The sequence below is a fragment of the Eulemur rufifrons genome, chromosome 17, assembly GCF_041146395.1.
Source record: "Eulemur rufifrons isolate Redbay chromosome 17, OSU_ERuf_1, whole genome shotgun sequence".
Taxonomy (NCBI): domain Eukaryota; kingdom Metazoa; phylum Chordata; class Mammalia; order Primates; family Lemuridae; genus Eulemur; species Eulemur rufifrons.
The window spans coordinates 9,413,774-9,434,979 of NC_090999.1; the positions used below are offsets into that span (position 1 = coordinate 9,413,774).

At 37.8% G+C, this 21,206-nt stretch overlaps 1 protein-coding gene across 1 annotated transcript in view; it reads right to left on the reverse strand.

Annotated features, from left to right (window-relative positions):
• DNAH5 (dynein axonemal heavy chain 5) overlaps positions 1 to 21,206 on the reverse strand; it is a 197,793-nt gene that overhangs the window by 157,369 nt on the left and 19,218 nt on the right. The window contains exons 7-17 of the mRNA XM_069492049.1: positions 20,360 to 20,536; positions 18,605 to 18,718; positions 17,819 to 17,926; positions 15,587 to 15,709; positions 14,815 to 15,030; positions 11,968 to 12,075; positions 10,840 to 10,925; positions 10,048 to 10,369; positions 9,020 to 9,226; positions 3,903 to 4,074; positions 175 to 320 (exon numbers count right to left, since the gene is read on the reverse strand). Coding sequence (XP_069348150.1) covers positions 175 to 320; positions 3,903 to 4,074; positions 9,020 to 9,226; positions 10,048 to 10,369; positions 10,840 to 10,925; positions 11,968 to 12,075; positions 14,815 to 15,030; positions 15,587 to 15,709; positions 17,819 to 17,926; positions 18,605 to 18,718; positions 20,360 to 20,536 — 1,779 coding nt within the window. The remainder of the gene's footprint in view (positions 1 to 174; positions 321 to 3,902; positions 4,075 to 9,019; positions 9,227 to 10,047; positions 10,370 to 10,839; positions 10,926 to 11,967; positions 12,076 to 14,814; positions 15,031 to 15,586; positions 15,710 to 17,818; positions 17,927 to 18,604; positions 18,719 to 20,359; positions 20,537 to 21,206) is intronic.

A 21,206-nucleotide genomic window follows, 5' to 3' on the forward strand; every position in this document is an offset into this window, starting at 1 on the left:
GACTGCTTAGATGCATTTCTCTTCATTTTCAAATTATTGTCAGAGGATTCCATGTTCGAATCACATCTATCACAGGGCATCACAAGTAGAGGGAAAAAAATTCTAATTTATGTTTCAAAAAAAGAAAAATGAATGGCAAAAAAATTAAAATTAAAATACCCATATTCTAATAACCTTTGTCATTTGGAGAAACTCTTCACAGGTGAGTGGCTCCTCCCGGGGAAGCTGGCAAAGAGGCGTGCTGCTCATTTCTTCTAGCACGGCATCAATGCGGAACTCAATCAAGTCGTTGACCCTGTCAAGCAGCAACTCCAGGTCCCCTATGGAAAAATAAAAGTGAATAAAAGAGATTAAGTAAAGCATTTTGTCTTGAAAAAATCAACACTTGATTAAACGACAGTAGAAAAATCAGGATTAAAGATTCTCAGCTTTTGTCCCCCCAAGTGTCCCACTGTTTCACACTTGGCTGTCTCACATTGTTCCTTCTTTAACCGGCTTCCCAGCTCCCATCCTGCCTAACCCTGACTCACACTTGAGGACCCGGCTCCAGAGCACCTGGCCCAAGAGGCTTCTTCCCATGACTCTGCGCACATTCAAGTGGCTTCCTCCTCCGGTTCTGCCGCCCCAGCCAGAGCATCCTTCCAGCTCTGTGGACACCATACTGTCTACCCATGTGTCTTCTCTTCTTCCGGAATTCATCTTTTTCATCCTCACATCGTCAACATTTAGCCCTGTGCCTACTCCACAAGAGGTATCCAACAAACGTTACTGAAGTGAAATTCCCCTACTTTTCCTTTTACTGTTAAAATCACAGGGTACCTTTTTTCAGCTGTGCTGAATGAAGTAGTATTGAACACTGAGTTCCATGGATGAGAAGGCCAAGCCTGAAGGACACTAGAAACAATTTTGCATCGAAAGTAGGAGTGATGGCTAATGGAGAGCCATCTAATGGGTAATGCATTTTTCAACAGAGACCACATATTAATAGTAAAATCTCTCTATTTCTAATACTACTTTCTCCTAGGAAATAAAGTTGAAATTGAATACAGAAAAGTCAATGCTATACACTCATGATGTATCAGAGACCTAAACACTTCCTTAAATACATATCTTTACTTCCTAAAGAACACAAGCCTAAAAGTTTTCAATCATTTCTAAGCTAATTATTTTAATTAGCTTTGAGGCTACTCAAAATAACAAATCGTTCTGCCTGGTAAACTTGTTCAGGATGAAAAGAGAGCCAACACATTTATTTAAGCCTGTGTGCTCAACAAAATTCTTTACTCTTTCTAACTGACTGATTCTTCAAAGCACCTTCAAGGACATCTATGGTAAACTGAAAAAATAGTCCCCAGGATGTCCGTATCATAATCACCTGCAAACGTTACCTTATACAGCAAAAGAGATTTTGCACATGTGATCAAGGATATTGTGATGTGAAGATTGTCCTGGATCACTAAGGAGGCAGAAGGGACAGAGTCAGACAGAAGAACTGTGACCACAGAAGCAGAGGAGCAGAAAGAAAGAGATGGGAAGATGCTATGCTGGTGGCTTCAAAGACAGAGCAACATGAGGCAACCAACGTAGGTAGGCTCCAAAAGCTGGAAAGGGCTAAAAGAAGGGGTTCTCCCATGGAGCCTCCAAAAGCAACTATTCCTGAGGACATTTTGATTCTAGCCCCATAAAACTCATTTTGGACTTCTGACCTCCATCATTGTGTTATTTTAAGCCACTGTGTTTGTGGCAAATTGTTAGAGCAGCAATAAGAAACTAACACAACATTTAAGCATAGAATGTACAAAATCATGTCTGCGGAAGTCCTGTTTGTTATTTTGAAGAGTGACCAATACTGTCTTCAATGCATGATGCAAATGACCACCCGTAAATAGAAGAGCCGGCTCACTAATCCAATAAAGAATCCAACTGTTCTTGAGATTTAACATAGTTTGTTTCCCAAAGAACCTTAATCTTTGCTCTACTTTAGTTCCTTAATCCAAATTACAAAAAGAGAAACATAATAGAATACAACAACTAAGAAGAAACTATCTCCTTGTCTCCAGCTAACACTCCAATAAAACATCCAAATTGTTAACACTCTAACCCTAATATTCTCTAGGGAAAGTATTACTAAATTCTACCGGGGTAGCCTATTCTAATTTGGTTGTGATAATTCTTATTATGAAGTTTTTATACATTTTTAAAAAGCCTCTTTAGATAATTTTAGCCAATTTCCTCTTGTTTTATTTCCTGGGGAGATGTGTTTTGGAAAGAATATTAATTTGGAGCAAGGAAACTGGGTTCTAAACTTATCTTTATTGCTTACATCTATGTAACATTAGAAGCCATTTAGCATCTCTGGCTTGATACCCACTCACCTTTAAAAACTCCTTTATAATTTGCCTTTGAATACAGCTCCCAATCTATAAAGCAAGACAAGGAGGGTGAGGGTAGGGGGTTCAATCATAATTTCTCACTGTACTCTCCCTCAAACCAGTACTTCTCAAGTCTTCTGGAATGTAAAGCACTTGGTTATTAAATAGCTGGACCCTTCTAAGCCCTAAGTTATTAATATTTGGAGGGTACAGTGAAAATCTACTGATAAGACAAGCTCTTGACAATGTAGATTATAAATAGACCAGGTACTACTTCAGCAGCCATAAATACCAGAGCAAGAGGAAAACCTGCTGAAGAAAGAGTGGATAAAAGGAGGCCTCAGGGTAGGTATCTAGAAGGGAGGGCCAGGAAGGGGTAATGCAGAAATGAGGTGATGGGATTGAGGGGGAGGAATGGGATTAGGATTGTAAAGAAATGGAAAGAAACTAGCTATATTAAAAATATTGCAGTTGTGAATCTGTCAGTGTATGGGTGGCTGCTACACATCCAACTCAGAGTAATACAAAAGATATACAAGAAACAGCCTGATTTTCAAGTCCTTTGCAGTCAGTTTGGGGAGAAAGATGAAACTGTGCTAAACCATCAGAAGACAACCAAAATATAGAGTCTCTGGTCCCAACTGTAAACACAACAGCAAGTCACAGAAGGAAGTGGCCACATAAGGTAGAGTAGTCAGCGTAGGCTTCTTGGGTGTAGGGCTCACTCTGGGCTGTAAAAAGTAGGGAGAATTGGGCCACGCAGAGGAGAAGGTGGAGGGCATTGGGTAGGAGAGGAGAATGGCAACGTCTGTCTTGGTGAAAAAGCCCTGCATTACCATGCTCCAAACTGTTCTGCTGCCTATCACAGAAGATTTGTAACATGTTCTCCTGGAAAGCAGCCATGGAATTCTGGGAAATGCCACATGGAAGAGCCCATGTTTGGAGACTCACTGGACACTGGCACATTAAAGGCTCCAAAAAGTCCTCCAGAAAAGAAACCTGTCTGAGTGCTTACCCTGAATCTCCCAGATGTATCTGCGTCCCTTCTTTGCAGCACACCTGTACACACTCTGGAAAGTCATTTTATGGAATATACCACCTTACATGTATTTTAAAGAGTATTATGTCCTTCATTAAGGAAAAATAGTGTTTATTTAAACTTTTTTTCCTTTATCCTGTTGTTCAGCCCTCTATCCCAATCTCCACATCTTTCGAAATCAGGGTCTCAAAATACACTAACTTATTTGTGTAAAAAGCTGAATAGCTCTAAAGATCCTTTAAGTCCTAATGTCTAAAAATAAAAATAATTAAAAATATGTGGTTAATCTCTAGGGATAAAATTAAATAGTGAATACTTATAGTTTCCAGGAAATTACTGATGTCATATACTTGGGACAATTCCTTAGGAAACAGCTTAAGAATAACACCCTTCATTTCATTATTTATATCAACATATTGGTAAAATATACAACAGATGCTAAAAACTCAGCCTTTAAAATTGAGAAACAGTAACTATTTAGACAAACTTACTGATCTTTGCAAATGTGTTTTCTAAATACGTCTCAATATTCAGTGACGTCCAGGTTAGCGCAGCCAAGCCGGGTTGGAGAGCTTCGTCCACTTTGGCCAAATGAGGGACCATCAGCTGCTCAATGGCGGGAGGCATTTTTGACTTCACTCTCTGATATTCAGCCAACACCATCTGCAATGAAATGGGGGTTAAATAAGCAACTAATATCTCACTTTTGGTATCTATTAATATCTCACTTTTATACAAAGTGATTACCTTTTTTTTTAGGTCAAACTGTAGGGCTCTAATAGCCTAGCAGGCAGAGTAGCCAAAAACAAAAAAACAAAGAAAAGAACAGAACAGAAGACAAGGTCTTTCTCCATAATTATAAATTTCTAATCCAATAAAATGCAATTGAAGATACATTTTAAGACTAAGAGTTTTTGTCACCTCCTGCACAGCCTAAAAAGGGAGGAAAGCTGAAGTCAAGTAATTTTTCTAAACCATGTGAAGTCGTGGTAACAATGCCTTGACTTGTGCACCACTCAGCTCATTCATCCAACCGTGTACACCCGTACAGTGCGCACCCTGCTTCTATGGGCACCACGCATGGACCACACTCATCACCTAAAGCATCTGGATCACCAGAGGTCTCCCTCAGCCCTTTGCTGTGACTGTAGGCCAAGTCTCAATGCAAGACCCAAAGCACACAGGGAGAGAGTCAGGAACCAGTGTTGATTTCAACAAGTGTCATGGCTTTGAATATCATCCGTATGCCAAAGACAAATAAATTTACATCTCCAGCCCAGATCTCACTCCTTAAGTCTAGAATCATATATGGCAACAGCCTACTCAATATCTCTACTTGGATTTCTGACAGATGTTTCGAACTTAACGTGTCAGAAACTGAAAGTCCATTCTTCCCCCAAAACTTTTTCTGCCCACAGTGGTGACTCCACCCTTCCAGTCTATAGGCCAAACCTGGGACTCATCCTTGACTCCTCTTTCTCTCTCTCTCTCTCTCATACACACACACACACACACACACACACACACGCCACCCTTCAGGATACCCTCTGTGCTCTATACTCAAAAGAGGTTCTATATCTAACTTGCTTACCACATCCACTGTTGCCACCATCACTGACTCTCACCGAAATTATCAGGATGGTCTGCCATTGTCTCCCTGCCTCCACCCATCCCCCCCGGATAAGTCTAGGCTCAAGTTAGCAGCAAAAGTGTTCCTTTCAAAATGTTAAGTCAGATCATGTCATTCCTCTGCTTACACGGTTACATGGCTTCCCATCTAATTCAGGGCTACAGTCTTTGTACAAAGGACTTCAGTAGGTCCTTAGTCTCAAAAGACCTACCCAATTTTGTTCCATCACTTCTCTGATCTCATCTCCAACCACTTTTTCTCTCTCTTACTGTCTTCATTACTAGTCCTTAGCCTCAGAGCCTTTGCATTTCCTTCAGATAATTACTCAAATGCCACCTTTTCAATTGGTCCTATTTAAGATTGTAAACCACCACCAAAACCACTCACACACTTCATCCTCCTATTTTTGTCCGTAGTAACTATCACTTTATTCCAATAAACTATAAAATTTATCTATTTACAATGTGCATTGCTTAGTTTCTTCTTATCCAACCAGAATATATGTTCTACAAGAACAAGAATTTTGTCTGCTTTGTTCAATGTGCCTAAAACAGTGCCTGGCATATGGAAGATAATCAATCAATATTTCTCTTATTAATTAATTAGAATCAAAAGGAGCATTTGGGATCAGAAACTTGTAGATTCTTATCCTCCATTGAAAACTTACCTGTTGTATGTTGAACTGTGTCAGTATTTTGTTCATTTGTTATCATTTTTAAATAGGCGTAAGTTACTTCTAGCCTGCTTTTCAGGGTAATGTCAATATTAATAATCATTAATTATAAGAAACTAACTTTAATGTACCTCTTAAATGCAATTGTTATTAAGCCTGCATATGTGCATATTGGTATTATCTTGATATTAGATCAATATTTCTGCAAGTGTTTTCCCTGGAATACTAGGTCTAAGAGATTCTGTAAGGAAACTGGCCCTTTGACAGATAAATTTGAAAAATGTAGCATAAAATATCTCCCATCTTGGACAGCCACAATTATTATTAACAATTCTGATAAACCTGCCTTAAAGAAGTAAGAAGCCCTGAGGGGCTTTGAGAATTTTGTTAAACCTAGTATTTCCCAAATGGATCTCATAATCCTTTCTTCATATAATACTTTTCTACAATTTCTGTAATATTCTTTCAATTCCCATAAAAGCCACTTTAGAAAAAGTCTAAATGTGATGGTTCTATTAGCAGCTACTTGTATATTTCCTGAAGCTGGTATCCACTGCTTACCGTTTTTTCAACCACCGTCAGTTATTTTACCTGGAAGCATTTCTCAGAATCTGCTTCCAGCTGGCTTTCTGTTTCCCACCTTTAATCCCTTAACCCCAGGAGGTATTACTCATCTATTTTGCAAAAGAGAAACCCAGGCTTAGAAGGCAATTTACCCAAAGATGAACGGTTTGAATCCTGATCAAATTGGCTTCAGAATCTATACTCGTTAACTATTAGCCTGTGCTAGCTCATCTCTTTCTAGTTTCAACTGTCTTCCAAGGAATAGGCGAAGAAACCAAACTCTTGGCTACGCTGACATATCTGTAGAAGTCTGAAAACTCTGTTACATATTCAGCACAATAACTCTGTGACACTTTAGATAGGTCCCCCAAACCTGCCAATAGATCTGCTTTCACCGGCCACTCACGTTCAGTAGGAACTTTTACTCTTTCAACCTCCAAGATAATAAATGTCAAGCCGATAACAGTTACTACCTTGAATTGTCATTTACAACTCTGGTGGTTTTAAAACATCCTTTGACCCTCCTATCCTCATGGGGTGGGGACTATGTCCCCTCCTTTTAAATCTGGATGGGCTTATGGAGCCCAACAGAGAACAAAAAGGTGACTCTGTGAGACACCTGAGGCTGCTATAAAGGTCACGCGATTTCCTCCTAGTTCACTGTAACACTTGCTCTTGGAGCCCTGAGAAACTCTGCTAGCCTGAGGCCTCCATACTGGAAGGCCACATATAGATGCTGCTGTCCGCAATCCCAGGTGAGCAATCCCAGGTGAGCGTACCTTCCAGCCATCCCCACCAAAGAACCAGACACAACACGAGGCCATCCTGGACCTTCCAGCTAGAACATCCACCAGCCAGACACCACTAAACAACCTTCGCCAGTGACACGGAGAACAGAAGAATCACCTAGCCAAGCCCTGTTCAAATTATTTACCCGCAAAGTCATGACATATAATAATACAGCTGTTGTAAACCATTTCATTTTAAGGGTGTTTTTTACCTGCAACATATAACTGAAACAACTCTGTGGATAAAACTATCATCGGTAATTCTATAGTCTTATGATAATTGTTTCCTGGTAAAAATATGATTTCATTTGTAAATATATAGGTTGACTAAGTGATTTCCTAATATGCAGAAAGAGTCTAAAAGGGAATCCCAACATGCTGGCTAGTATTTCACGAGTCTACATGTGAGGAATGTCTGTCCATTGCCAACATTAACTTTTAATATAACATGGAGTGGTGGGAAAACAGGAGACCCCAAGTCTGGGCTCTGGTCTTAATTCTGCCACTTACTGGCTATGAGACTTTGGCTAAGGCTTTTAAATCCTCAGAGCCACAGTTTTGTCATCCATAAAATAAAATAATAGTATTCTGTCCTACTTACCTAACATGGTGATGGAAAAGATCAAGTGAAATAATGAGCATGAAAAATGGCTTAAAATGTAAAAGCACTGCAAACACATGAACTTAGTATTATAGTATGATGTTAACCAGTAAGAAATTTTAACAGTGGTTTCCATGTTGTCAAGTATCATGGCCACCTCTCTGATCCCATCTTTCTTATCTCCTGGGCAGCAGCATTTATCACTGGTGACCAGTGCTTTCTTCATCAGGCTTTTCTTACCCTTGGTGTCCTTGACACTTGGTTTCCTCCCACCTCAAGGCCAAACCTTAGTTTTATTTGCACATCCATCTTCTTTTAGACCAGTGCTCGGCCCAATGGCCCTCCACTCTTCTCCGTCTATGTTCTCTCCCTGAGATCTCGTTCAGGACAATGACATTAAACAGCACTATATTATGATAACTCTCAAAAGTATGCCGCCAAGTTTGACTTCTCCACTGAACTCCAGAGTTATATATCTATCTGCATGGATAACATCTCCACTTGGATGTCTAAAAACTATCTTGTACTTAATGATTGGAACTATTGATTCCCTCCTGGCCCTCGAAATAAACTAGTTGCAGTCTTTGCCATCTCCATAAATGGACCCCTGCATATTATTGTGCAAGTTATGCAGAAAGCAACCTGCACAGCACTATACGGTAGCCCTACTTCAATTCATTGAGTTGTTGATACCAAAAACACAGGAATTATCCTTGAGTTCCTTTGTAACCTGCCTGTTGACATAATTCTCTAAATTCTCTGATTGACTCTGCTGCCATCCTGGTTCAAGCCACCATTATCTCCATCCTGGGCCAATGCAACAGCCTGCAAACTGGCTTCCCACTGACATGCTTACCCCCCTTAACATACAATTTCCACCAGCTGTAAGAATGATTTTTATTATAAAAGAGATCATGCCTTTTTCTCCAGTTCCAAATCCTTCATTGGTTTCTGGTACACTCAAAATAAAACCCAAACTTCTAATCTCAACCTGAAGATATGCAATGGCCTGGCCCCAGCCAACCCTGCAGCCTTAGTCCATGTCCCTGGCCCCTCACACCCTCCACTCCATTTCTGCTTCTCAAAAGTGACATGCCACCAATTTTTTTTTTTTTTTTTTTTTTTTTTTTTTTTTTTTTTTGAGACAGAGTCTTGCTCTGTTGCCCTGGCTAGAGTGCAGTGGCAACAGCCTAGCTCACTGAAACCTCAGACTCCTGGGCTCAAGCAATCCTCCCTCCTCAGCCTCCCAGAATGCTAGGATTACAGGCATGAACCACTGCACTCAGCCACACCACAAAATATTTTTAAATACCACAGTCTAGAGCTAGACAAGAAGAGGGGGAAATGCATACCTTCATGTTACTGAAGTTCTTTTTGTATGTATCTCGTTTCCGGAAGAGGGCAGCTGCAAAGGGTGAGACCTCCAGACCCATCTGTGACATGCACTCTGTTTCTCTAAATAAGGTTAATATCTGAGGATCAAAGTTTACAAACAATTCCCCTGTGCCTGGAGCCTTCACCAATAAAGAAGCCTGAAGACCTATGTGAATTTCTTCAATCTGTGGGAGGAAATCGATATTATTACCATTCGAAATTTGAATGCATACATAGAGTATCGAGCTCAGCCATCTCTAGGAATGAGGATCACTAAGTCTTCTTCCATATTTGAGCTTCCTAAATTAAAGGCAATGAGATCACTCACTCTTCCCCTGAATTCACTCTCAGAAATGTTGCACGATCAATTCAATAAAACATTTCAGTCGTGATTCTCACACTGACCGATAAGTGGGCACTGTAATAGTGGTGACTTCACAACAGCCATTTAGGTCCCTGACACCTTTATGTCTACTCAACTATTTTTCCTAAGAAAAGTTTCATAAAATCTACTAAACTCAGTTTTCGTTTATCTAGAAAAGCAATGACAGCTACAGAGACATCCCATCCCGCCAATCCACAGAGAAATACAAGTATTGGCAGGGATAATATGATTAACCACCAGTACAGCCGAAGAAACTTTGAGAGTTTGTTTAACAGACATATCTGTGTTTATTGACACATTCAGGATCCAACTGCATTTTTAAAAGAAAGATATCCTAACCAATCAGACAGAGGAATCAATAAACAAGATGATCCCACTTAGAAGTCTGTAAATTAAAAATAGGTTTTTGTAACCTGGCTTGTGATTTTTTCTCAAAATCAATAATTTTTTTTTTCATGGACATTCTACGCTCTTTGACTGATTACTTAGATTCAACCAAGCTGTTATAAAATACCTGCAGCTCCAGCTTTCTGCAGGCATAACCCCACCAAAAGCTAGTGAAGCGGTTCCCAGTGTTGCAACAATGGAGACCTCTAGAGGAGTCTAAGTGTAATGACTCACTTGCCGAAGCCACGCCCTGTGGTAGAGGACCTCAAACTCCAGCAGGATCCTGGCCATCCTGTTGTAGCTGCGAATCACAGGCTTGGCTTCAGCCGTGCCCAGAACAGTCGGGTGGCGCTGGAAAAGCTGCATGGGCTGCTGAATCCTGTGGAAGAGCTGGCGGGCCCACAGGATTTTCCCCGCGATGGGGGGCTGGTCTCGGGCCAAAGGAGGGTCGTATTTCTGCTTTGTATACATCTTTGAAATCATATCAATGTCAGCCCCATAGTTCTCAAGGATTAGTCGGTATTTGTCATCAATACCAAGATTAGGTATATTCAACCTGATTTTTTTAAAAGGTAAAAAACTTAAATTAATGGAAAGATGTCTAATAATCTCATTAATATGTATTTTAAAACAAATGCTGATGGAAAAGAATGAGATATTGGTGTGGAATATTAAAAGAAGCAAAATAATACCCATCCTTAAAATGTAGGCAAAACTGTTAATTTAGGAATAATTTTTTCAAATTACTTAAACATTAGGAAATATTTGTTATAGATAGTTACAAGGTACTTCAAAGCTAAGAGTAGTCTCTATTTGTAGAAATAAAATAAATCCTTAACCTTCAAAAGGATTAAACCTCTTAATCCTCCAAAGAACTTAAAAACCTGTGGCCTTGTGACCCATATTGTCAAGAGAGGTTTTTCTCCCATTAGAATATGAAATCATAATAATGGTAATGATAATAAAAGCTGAACTATGTTCACATTGCCCTACTTTTAGAACTGGAACTTTATTTCAGATTTTTACCTTTCAAATTTCTTTAACATACTTAGAGCTTGATTTGTGTTTTGAATCTTTTCAAATGTAACATCCATGAACTTCTGTAATTCATTCTAAAATAGAAAAAAGAATCTGATTATGAACAATGAATTAGAATTGGGAATTTCCTATTTTGCAATAAGATAAAAGAGCTCCTCATTCTCTTCAAACACATATAATACAGAACAAAATATAACAGAAAATTTAATGAGCTTAACAGAAAGATAAATGCCCAGAAGCCAGAAACAAAGAGGGACTCGAGAGCCAGAGCAGTCGTGGGAGTTGGCACCACCTCGAGCTGCACGGGTCCTGGGCCAGACACAGGGCCTTGGCAGGGAAGGCAGCGGGACTCGTCACAATGGAGAGAAGAGCTGTGGGGTGAGTCTTCACACCCTCGACAGAGCCTGCACAAAGCCAGGATCTTTGAAGTGCTGCCTGGTGTATGCAAAGGGAACTAAATGACTGTTTACAAGTTAGGAAAGCTGCAAAGTTGTTTGACATCTGCCCAGAGTCATGAATAGGGGGGAAAAAAACAGTCACCCTACAGCAAGGTTCCCATACTGTCTCCGTGTGCTTTATGAGACACGGGTCTCTTTCCCAACTGCTCACCTATAGTGCTGTCGTGCCAGAGCAGCCACAGAGGATACACAAACAGGCCAAGTGGGTCCAGAGGCCGAGTCAATCCTAATACCCCTGTTTCTAAGGCCATCTGCAGACCTGCCTTTGGATATGCCAGACATTACTGACCGTTTGTTTGAGTTACTTCTGGTCACAATCATTGCTATTCAGTGACAAATGGAAATAAATATCTATATTATAATAATGCTACAATGTTTCAACGGAAGATGAAAGTTAACTTTCAAAGAACTTAAATGGAAGACATGCAGAAGTCTGATTACAGATCATTATCCAAAGCTATATTTTTGACCCCTTAATCCATGGAAAAGAGCCCTCAATTATTAATCTGAAATCACAAAACACAGGCTGAGGTTTCTGTGGGTCACCTCCATGATGAAGACATCTGTGCCTTCTGAATGGGTAATGATTAACAGCATTATACAGCAAGGAAAAAATAAACACACGACCCGTCAACAGGAATTTTATTATTCAACCTACATGAAGGTCATTAGTCTGCTTGCAAAACTCTTCATAGTCTTGGTCAAAATCCATTTTCCGCTGGTCTAAGAAATTATATTCCTTTTTCTTTATGGTTGCAACAATGCCCTGAAATATTATGAAAGAAATAAGATAATATTTCAATATTCTTTTTACTTAACTAAATATGACCCTTAAAGGGGCAACCTGTACCCTAACTCCCCAAAAAATCAGTTTAACAGAAACCTTATTTCTTTAATCACTCGCATTGCTTAGTGCTTACTATTTTATAGGCAGTATAATGTTGCCATACTGCATTCAGAGAAATCATTTGGAAAGCATCTGCATGAGGTTTTATGTATTTTCGAAAAAATAAAATAAAAACCACATCTGAAAATTAAGAGAGGCATTCTCTCTAAAAATGTCTTGTTAATCATATCTGAAATAATAAAAGAGAGGGCCAGCATAGAGTTTACTAAAATATTTTTGTTGAGAAGTTTAAATCTTCTCAGAAAATAAATAAGGCTTTAACAGAACACAAACAACATAGAAAGAAAATCATTACATTATAATATCTACAGACGAATTACTACCGTCCAAGCCTCACATGCCTTACAGCGTCAAACCACAATCTACCACTTAAAACCTTTCTAGAATAAATTGCTTCCTAGTGCCCTGCAAAGCTGCGTTCTGTGACTATGAAAGTACAAATTAGGCAGTTCATCTCCTTGAAAATACTATTATCAGAAGCTTTGTTTGCTCCAAATAATGAGCTATAATGCTCTGTGATCATTCTTAACCAGGTACTAAGCCATTCTCAAACTCAGGTGCCCACATTGTTGACAGACGCATATAATTTTTATGAAGAATATTGGGCCTCCTTCCACAGTCTCCTCTTCAAAGTCATTTCCATGTAAACATCAATTCAAATCTCTCCATAGACAAAAATGTATAAACTGCACAACTTCTTGAATCAAGTTTACTAGTTGAAACAATCTATTTTCATATTGTATAACTACAAAGTTAGTTCTATTTATAGAATTATGGAAAAGCTACATTACTACATTTCAATGTAGCAATTTAAAAGATTTGGGGACCTGAGGAAATCCTACTCTATGATCGGACTTAATGGTCACTAAAGAGTATTACGTTAAATAAGTAAAATAATTAACCAAGACCTTTAAACCAATTAATCAAGCACTAATTAATCATTTACTTAACAGATATTTATTGCACATCTATTATGTGCCAGTAAGCTCTAAAGATACAGAATGAACAGAACAGACAAATGTTACTGCACTCGGGTAATTAATTTATATATTTGGTGGAGAACAGGGGTGAGAATATATGTTAGTCACAAATAAATGGTGATCATTTCAGACAGTTGGTAAAACGAGTAATGTGACATAGAGTGACTGAGTTGAAACAGAGGTTGAAGAAAACTGAATTGAGAGGGTCATTTAAATCAAGATCTGGAGGCCAAAGAACAAGTAATCATGTGATGGTCCAGAGGCAGAAATTTCCAAAAAAAAAAAAAAAGGCTCTGCAAGCCCTAAGTGGACTGAACTACTCCCCCATGTCCGAAGATTGTCAAATGAGAAAAGAGTAGAGGAGGAAGCTGGGGGTGGGGGTGGGTAGGGCCTCAACAACCATGCAAAAAATGCAATATTTGTTTCTGAAGATGCAATTTTGAGCTCCTAACAGTGGCACTAATACACGAAATCCTTATTTTATGCTTTCATGCACATCCACATTTGATCTCACCGCCCTCTAGTGTGTCCATGTTAACCAGTATTTTACTTTATATTTTCTAAGCAATTTCCCAGTATTTTTATCAGATTAGAACAGACTTCTGACCTGCATGTTGATGTAGAGTTCAACTTCATATTTGAAAATAAACTTTGACGTATGTTTCAAAGTTATTTTTTCATTAAAAATAGAAAATGATTTATAAGATTCCAAACTGAAAAATAAATGAACGTATTCCCTCTTTGTCTTGAAAAACTGCCACTTTCAAAGTACAGATTAACCACTTTGCAGATGACACACGACACACCTTAAATGTTTCCTGCTATAGGAAGGTCTTTCTTTTTCTCTCCCAAAACTTGGTATACTAGAGAAATGAAAAAGATTCCTCATAGGGGTTAATGTGTTAGAGTACAAAAATTAATGTGTGACATTTAATTATATGATCCTTTTCAAATTCAAGTACAAAAAATAATGTTTGTGTCACTGTCCCCAAACAAGAAAAAATTGACCATATCCACATTAAGAATTTAAAACACATTTTGTTTGTAAATTGTTTTTTTAATCTTCCAGATGTTATTAGATCATTGTGTCCATTTTGAAAACTAAGATTAGTCACACAGATACCCTCACAATATAAAGTAGTTAAAAATCAAAATAATTATGAATCTTAAAGATAGATAAAATCTGGTTGTTTATATTTTTTTAACATGTGTCCAAATAAAATTGTTTACATGCAGAGATAATCAGATGCCACTCAGAACTTGGTGTCAAGTAGTAGCTGACACAGTATATTCTTCATTAAATATTCCTTGCATAAATAAATGAACTAATAAGTTATAGTTAAACATTTTTCTTGTGCTGCTAATAAAAATACTTTTTTCTAATGGTGATTAATTTTACACTATTGGGTAGTCATTCTTATAACCACACACCTGAAAAGAACATATTAGCACCATTTCACAATTCTCAAATAAACCTAATTTCCTCATTGTTAAAGACTGACGAGATATTTTACACTATAGACTGATGAGTTGAATCATTCTAAATACAGTTATTTGCATAAAATATTAAAGTTTAATTGTGGATAATGATAGCAAATACCATTTTAAAGTATAATACCTGGTATTTAGTGACCATGTCTCCCAGCCCTTCAATTGTAGAATCTTGCAGGACTGAATACGTCTTGAAGGTTGTAAAGATGTCTATTATCTTGGCAAGCCGTCGATGAAAAGTTTCAAATTTTCCAAAAATGTACATCTCACTAAATTCAAATTGTTTTGCATTTGGATCTTGTTTAAGTTTTTGTTTTGTCTTGTGAAAGCAGTTCTGGTATTCCTTAAGATCAAAAAATATACATATAAAAAAGGGAACAGGGTAAAGGTATTGACTTTATTTTCTTAAGTGAAGGCTACAGCAAAATTAGGATATGATTGCCAGACTTTTCAAAGTTCCATGCCTTTGCATATGCTCACCCATCAGCCTGGAATATCACCTTTTCCCATCCTCCAATCTAGCAAACGCTCAGTTATTCATGATATAACCCAAAAGTGTGGCTTTCCTACGTTGGTCCCACTATTTTGGGAATAGCGTCACTCTATATCTGTCTCTTCATTCATCTATAAGATGCTCAAGGAAAACTATCTCATCTTAGTCATCTTTGTATGTCCAAAACTTAGTGTGGTATCAGGACATAGTAGGCTCCCAGTGGGGTAGAAAAAGTGAATAAATTTTCTGGGAAGGTTTATTAACACTCAATTTTCTTAACAGTAAAGAATTACTGTTCTTTTTAGTAACCAATAATACAATAATTGCTAAATAACTTAAGATGGTCTCAGCAAAAATAACTTAAAAATAATAAAACATCTAAATATATTAGTAAGCTGGCCATTACCTGCTTCAGTTTAATTGCAGATGATATTTTTTCCACAACAACATCCTGTGGCTGGTTCCAGATGGAAGTGGTTCCATTGTTGGTAATATAGGCTTTACATGCAGATATCATCTGATTTGTCACCTGGGATTTTCCAATAAAATGATGTTAAGTACATAAGACAGTCTTGGATTATAAATTGGACTAGAGGGTCCTTAACTCCTCTACCTCTCAGAGTTCACAATCTGCAAACTGGAGCTTAGGGTTTATTTTTTTCCATCACAGTGATGAGCAAGCACTGACCCTTTGATATTGTCAAGATCATGTGTGGAACTACAGTGTTGGTAGCACCATGGAAAATCAACAATTCGGGCCACCTTGTTTGTGCAGGATGAATGTCTTAACCAACCAAAGAAGCATTCACCTCCATACCTAATGGGTTTCCCCAATCTCCTTGCACAGCCTGTTCTAACATCTAACTCACAGTGTAGCAGTGCCATGTAAAGTACTGTCCACCCTGATCTTTCCGTGTCACAATGATCTGCAGTGGAAATGTCAAAAGGAGAAGTCCACGAAGAGTAAAGCTAATGTTCAAAACCACTAATATATTATTCATCCCTCTAAACTTTATAAAAATCCTTCAGAGATTTCTTGATTTTTTTTTTAAATAAAGTAAAAGGAAAATTAAACGGCTGTACTGTGTTCATGGAATGATACAATGCCCAGATTTGCAGTGCAAGGGATGGGGGTATAGGGGAAACAAGATTGGCCATGTGTTGAAAGTTGCTGAACCTGGGTGGTATGCACGTGGGGGATCGGGATACGATTATCTCTCCTTTGTACCTACTTCAAAATTTCCATAATGAAAGGGTTTTGGTAACTAGATGAGTAGTTGTTTCACCTTTTGTTGTTGTTTGGATGGTTGGCCCTTCCAACTCTCACACTGAAATTCGATCCACAAGGTTGGAGGTGGGGCCTGGTGGGAGGTGTCTGGGTCATGGGGGCAGATCCCTCATGAATGGCGTGGTGCCCTCTAGGGATAATGAGTGAGTTCTCCTTTGTTGGTTCACACAAGGGCTGGTTGTTTAAAGGAGGCTGGCACCACCTCCTCCCTCCTGCTCCTTCTCTCACTGTGTGACACGTCTGCTCCCCCTTCACCTTCCACCTTGACTGGAAGTTCCCTGAAGCCCTCACCAGAAAGAGATGCTGGTAACATGCTTCTTGTACAGACTGCAGAACTATGAGCCAAATAAACCTCTTTTCTTTATAAATTACCCAGCCTCAGGTATTGCTTTATAGCAGTATAAAATGGACTCATACACCTCTTTATTCTAAATCAAGTCTTGCAAATAACATGCATAAAATCTAGATTAATAGCACAAATTGACTTTTGAGTCTCATTTACTCAGGAAATATCCTCCCTAACCCTACTAGATAGTTTAAAAGTATGAAGAAGTTGGGAAAGAATCTTGTATACATCCTTCCTTTCTACTTGAACTACCTATAGGAGAGAAGAAAGAAAAAGTTTCCCATGGAGCTCTGAAGACTGAATGTCTCTATTCCCAGGAAGATTTATGCCTCCTACTACATTGGTATTCAGAACACAAGTCTTGATGAGTCAAAAATGCATCTATTTTAATACGACATTTAAGATTTTTGCCTTGATAATGAAAAGTCATTTACTTCTTAGAGACTCTTCACAATGGAACTAGCAACAGTGCTTACCATAAACACATACGAGTTAAGACATAAGGTTTAAGCATCATTATGTTTTTTGGCAGAATCATTATAATTGCTTTATAGATTGCTGGAATGTTGCAAGTGGCTTTTATTATCATGATTACTGTTCTAATAACACCAAGTAAACAACTGTGGCATCAAATAAATTTGGAACAGTGGCATATAAAATATGAAAAAGGAGATAGCCAGTTAAATATAGTTTTTCTTAGTTAAAATTTAACCAACAGAAAAAAATAACATAGGAAAAGAAATTGTAAAAAAGAATCATTTTTAATTTTTATTATATAAATAACAAAATATTTATTACAATAATTACTTTGGGAGATAAGGCTTTATGATTTGCTAGAATCAGCCTCTCACATAAATTTAATTCCATCTCTATTGATAGCCTAAGCCTTTTTAAAATTGTAAGATATATACATATTGAACTGTGCCAATATGGCAATTTTTAATTATCAAAAAATTGACCATTGACAAAGAAAGGTGACCATGGACTCTACACTATGCACTTACCTTTACAAACAGAGATGTGATCTTCTCAGAGGTGTTATAGTAACGAGAGATATTATAGATCATTTTAATTGCATTTATAAGTGTAGGAATAGCATCAATCATGGATATCTGGAAGATACCACAAAAAATTTTCAGAAAAAAATATCAAATTCAGCAAAATTCCAATTTTAATAGTCTAAACATTCCATTTGAATTATAATAAATTTTGAGAGTGCTTTATGTAAATGCTTTACATAAAGACAGTTAATGATAATTTAGTATTTTAGTCATATATGGTTAATCAAATTTTATTTCAATGCAAGAAATATTAGCCTGCTATTGAGGACAAGCAATAACAAGTTAACTATTAACTGTTATTAATGATGAATTCTTAATGACAGTTTTAATTTTGTAATAAATTAAAGCAGGTTCTTCTTAAAGCTAAAAGATAAAAAAAAAAAAAAAAAAAAAAACGACCAGTGTCTTTTCCCACAATTCTTTGGGGTATATAGTCCAGAACATCAACTGCAATATTTAATGGAGAATGTAATATGCAATAAATGTTTTTAAAATATAACATCTCATATATATCTTCAATAGACAGTAGATAAATTAGAGATAGATATAGAGATATAGAGATCTATTGTGTGTGTGAGTATATATATAGATATGATTTTCTTGAGAATAAAAAGTTTCTAAGACCGTTCCAATGAACTGCGATATCTATGAACCAAAATTTAATACTCAATTAAGTTAGTGCAAAAAAGGGTCATCAGTAGAGTAAAAGAGTAGAAATGCTTAACTCACAGGATCACTGCTGTACAAAGGTTCACAACATTTTTCAAGCGTGTACAAATATTTAACATTGTCCTTGGCTTCGTTAGCTGCGTCAGTGATTCGAGTATCTGTCTCCCGCCAAGCCTAAGCACAATACAGAAAAACAATTTTAATGCAGTTACCAGTAGAGGAACTTCCAACATAACAGCTGCCAGGAGTCACCACAAGTCCAACTGAGCCAGTTTCAGTCTTTCTGTACATTTTGCGTAAAACTGAATCCAGAGGGGTGAGGGCTATTGCTATGCTGAAAAGGAGTTTAAAAGTTTTGACTAAATTTTCAAAGGCATCTTTGCCAGGCCTCCCCTTTCAAGATCTATCCCATGACCCACACAGAGCACCGAGAGGGCAGAGCCTCCCGTTAAGCCCATACCTTTCCCCCTCACTGGCTACTGGACCCATTTGGCACTTCACTCCCATATTTTCTATATTTCCTCCGTTGTAACCTGAACTTACTTTCCTATATCCCTATACTTTTGTTTATCCATTAAATGTAGCAATTATTTATTATCTGCCAACCACATGCAGGGACTGTGCTGTGAGCTAGGAACTTTAAAATAAAAAGATAATCTAAAGCAAAAGCAGCAAAAGGAGATTATTTAGCACAAGTCAATACATTCAATTGACTTCATGGAAGTTCTACTGATAATATTTCTGAACTGTATTGCAAGACTCACCTCTCCTATTTTTTTGAGCAATGATATAAGGTGAATCCAGAGCACATTTATTGAAACAAATTATTATTGATTATTTAAATTACTTTCATGGACCAAAATATGCAAATAACTAATAACAAGCAAATAGCTCATAAAGAGCCTTTACGGCATAATGTCAGAAGAGTTAGGTGGCCTCATGATGGTCCCCAATGATCACTGGCTCCTTGTGTTCATGCTCTTGTGTCATCCCTTCTCCTTGATCCTAGGCTAAATCTAGAGACTTGCTTCCAATAAACAGAATATGACAAAAGTGATGGGATGTCACCTCCAGAATTAGTTTACATAAAGACTGTGGCTTCTGCACGGGTGTTCTCTTGCTCTCTCTCTCTTGCTCCCTTTAAGGGAAGCCAGCTGCCATGTCAGAAGCCGCCCGGTGGAGAGGCCCATGTGGCAAGGAACTGAAGGAAGCCTCCAGCCAGCAGCCAGCAAGGAACTGAATCCTGCAACAACCACATGAGCCAACGTGGCAGCAGCTCTTCCCGCAGTTGAGCCTTCAGATGAGCCCACATCACAGCTGTGATCTCCCGAGAGACCTTGAGTCAGAGGCACCCACTAAACTGCACCCCAGATTCCTGACACACAGACTTTGAGATAAAAATATATTATTGTTTTAAGCTGCTAAGTTTTGGGGTACTTCGCTTTGCAATATAAAGCTAATATACCAGAACTAAAAAATAAACATGAATAAGGTATGATTTCATTATTACTGCTTCTAGCTGGTCTGAATTCATCATATATAAATATATAAAATTATATTATCCTGCTATGTCTTAATTACATGCAATACCCTCTAATAAAACATATACATACATGTACACCAGCCAACAAATGTCTTTAATCCAAAGGCTACTTCCACAGTATCTAAAATCATATGAGGGCACAGTATCCAATCTTAAAAGTGTTTCCTAAAGATACAGTAACATTTTTCTTTTCCTAATTGCTCTGTGACACGAGCATACACATAGAGAACTCCCGTTCTCATCTCATAAGGCAGGAAGAACTGGCTGACGACCTTCAGCAGCTTCGACTTGGCCGCAGCAAGCACGGCCCACACAGCCTTCACGTCGGGGCTTTTCAGCTGATCCAAAAGGTAGTTAAACTTGGAGAGTCTTCTCTTCCAGTGCTCCAACTCTGCTCGTGGCCCGACGTCATCTGCTTCCTTCCGCAGCTGATTGTTTTCAGCAAGAACCTGAAAATGCACAGGAAAAACATGAGCCATTGAGAGGGGCTGGAGATTTAGAAGTTATACACAAGCAAAAAATAAGCAAATAAAGAAATCATGCTGTCTGAATCATGCTATCTTTGTATCTGATTACATGCTTTGAATGATACCTTTTTACTAACTTAGTATCCATATATCCATTTTTAAAACTTCAATAAAAATGTATTTGACTTGTTCTAGCTGAAAACTATTTTTTTTATTTTTTTCCCATTTGAGAATAGTTTATACTTTGGAGTATTTTTTCAGATTTTTTTATTTTATTGATACATAATATTTGACATATTTATGGGGTACATGTGTTTGTTACGTACATCATAGAGTGTGTAATGATCAAGTCAGAACATTTGGGGTATCCATCACCTTGAGTATTTATCACTTCTGTGTGTTGGGAACATTTCAAGTTCTCTTTTCTAGCTACTTTGAAATATTAACATATAAAATATTGTTGCTAACTATAATCACCCTAGTCTACTATTGAAAACTGCTTATTTAATGAGTTTTAGTGAGCTTTTGGAGGCCTTGACCTCAGGAAGTTTTGTAGCTATTTAGCCAACTGTATAATCCTGGAGCAATACAGCCCTGGAAAACGCCATGCCTTAGGCTAATTGCTTTTAATTATATTTACTTTTCCATGTAA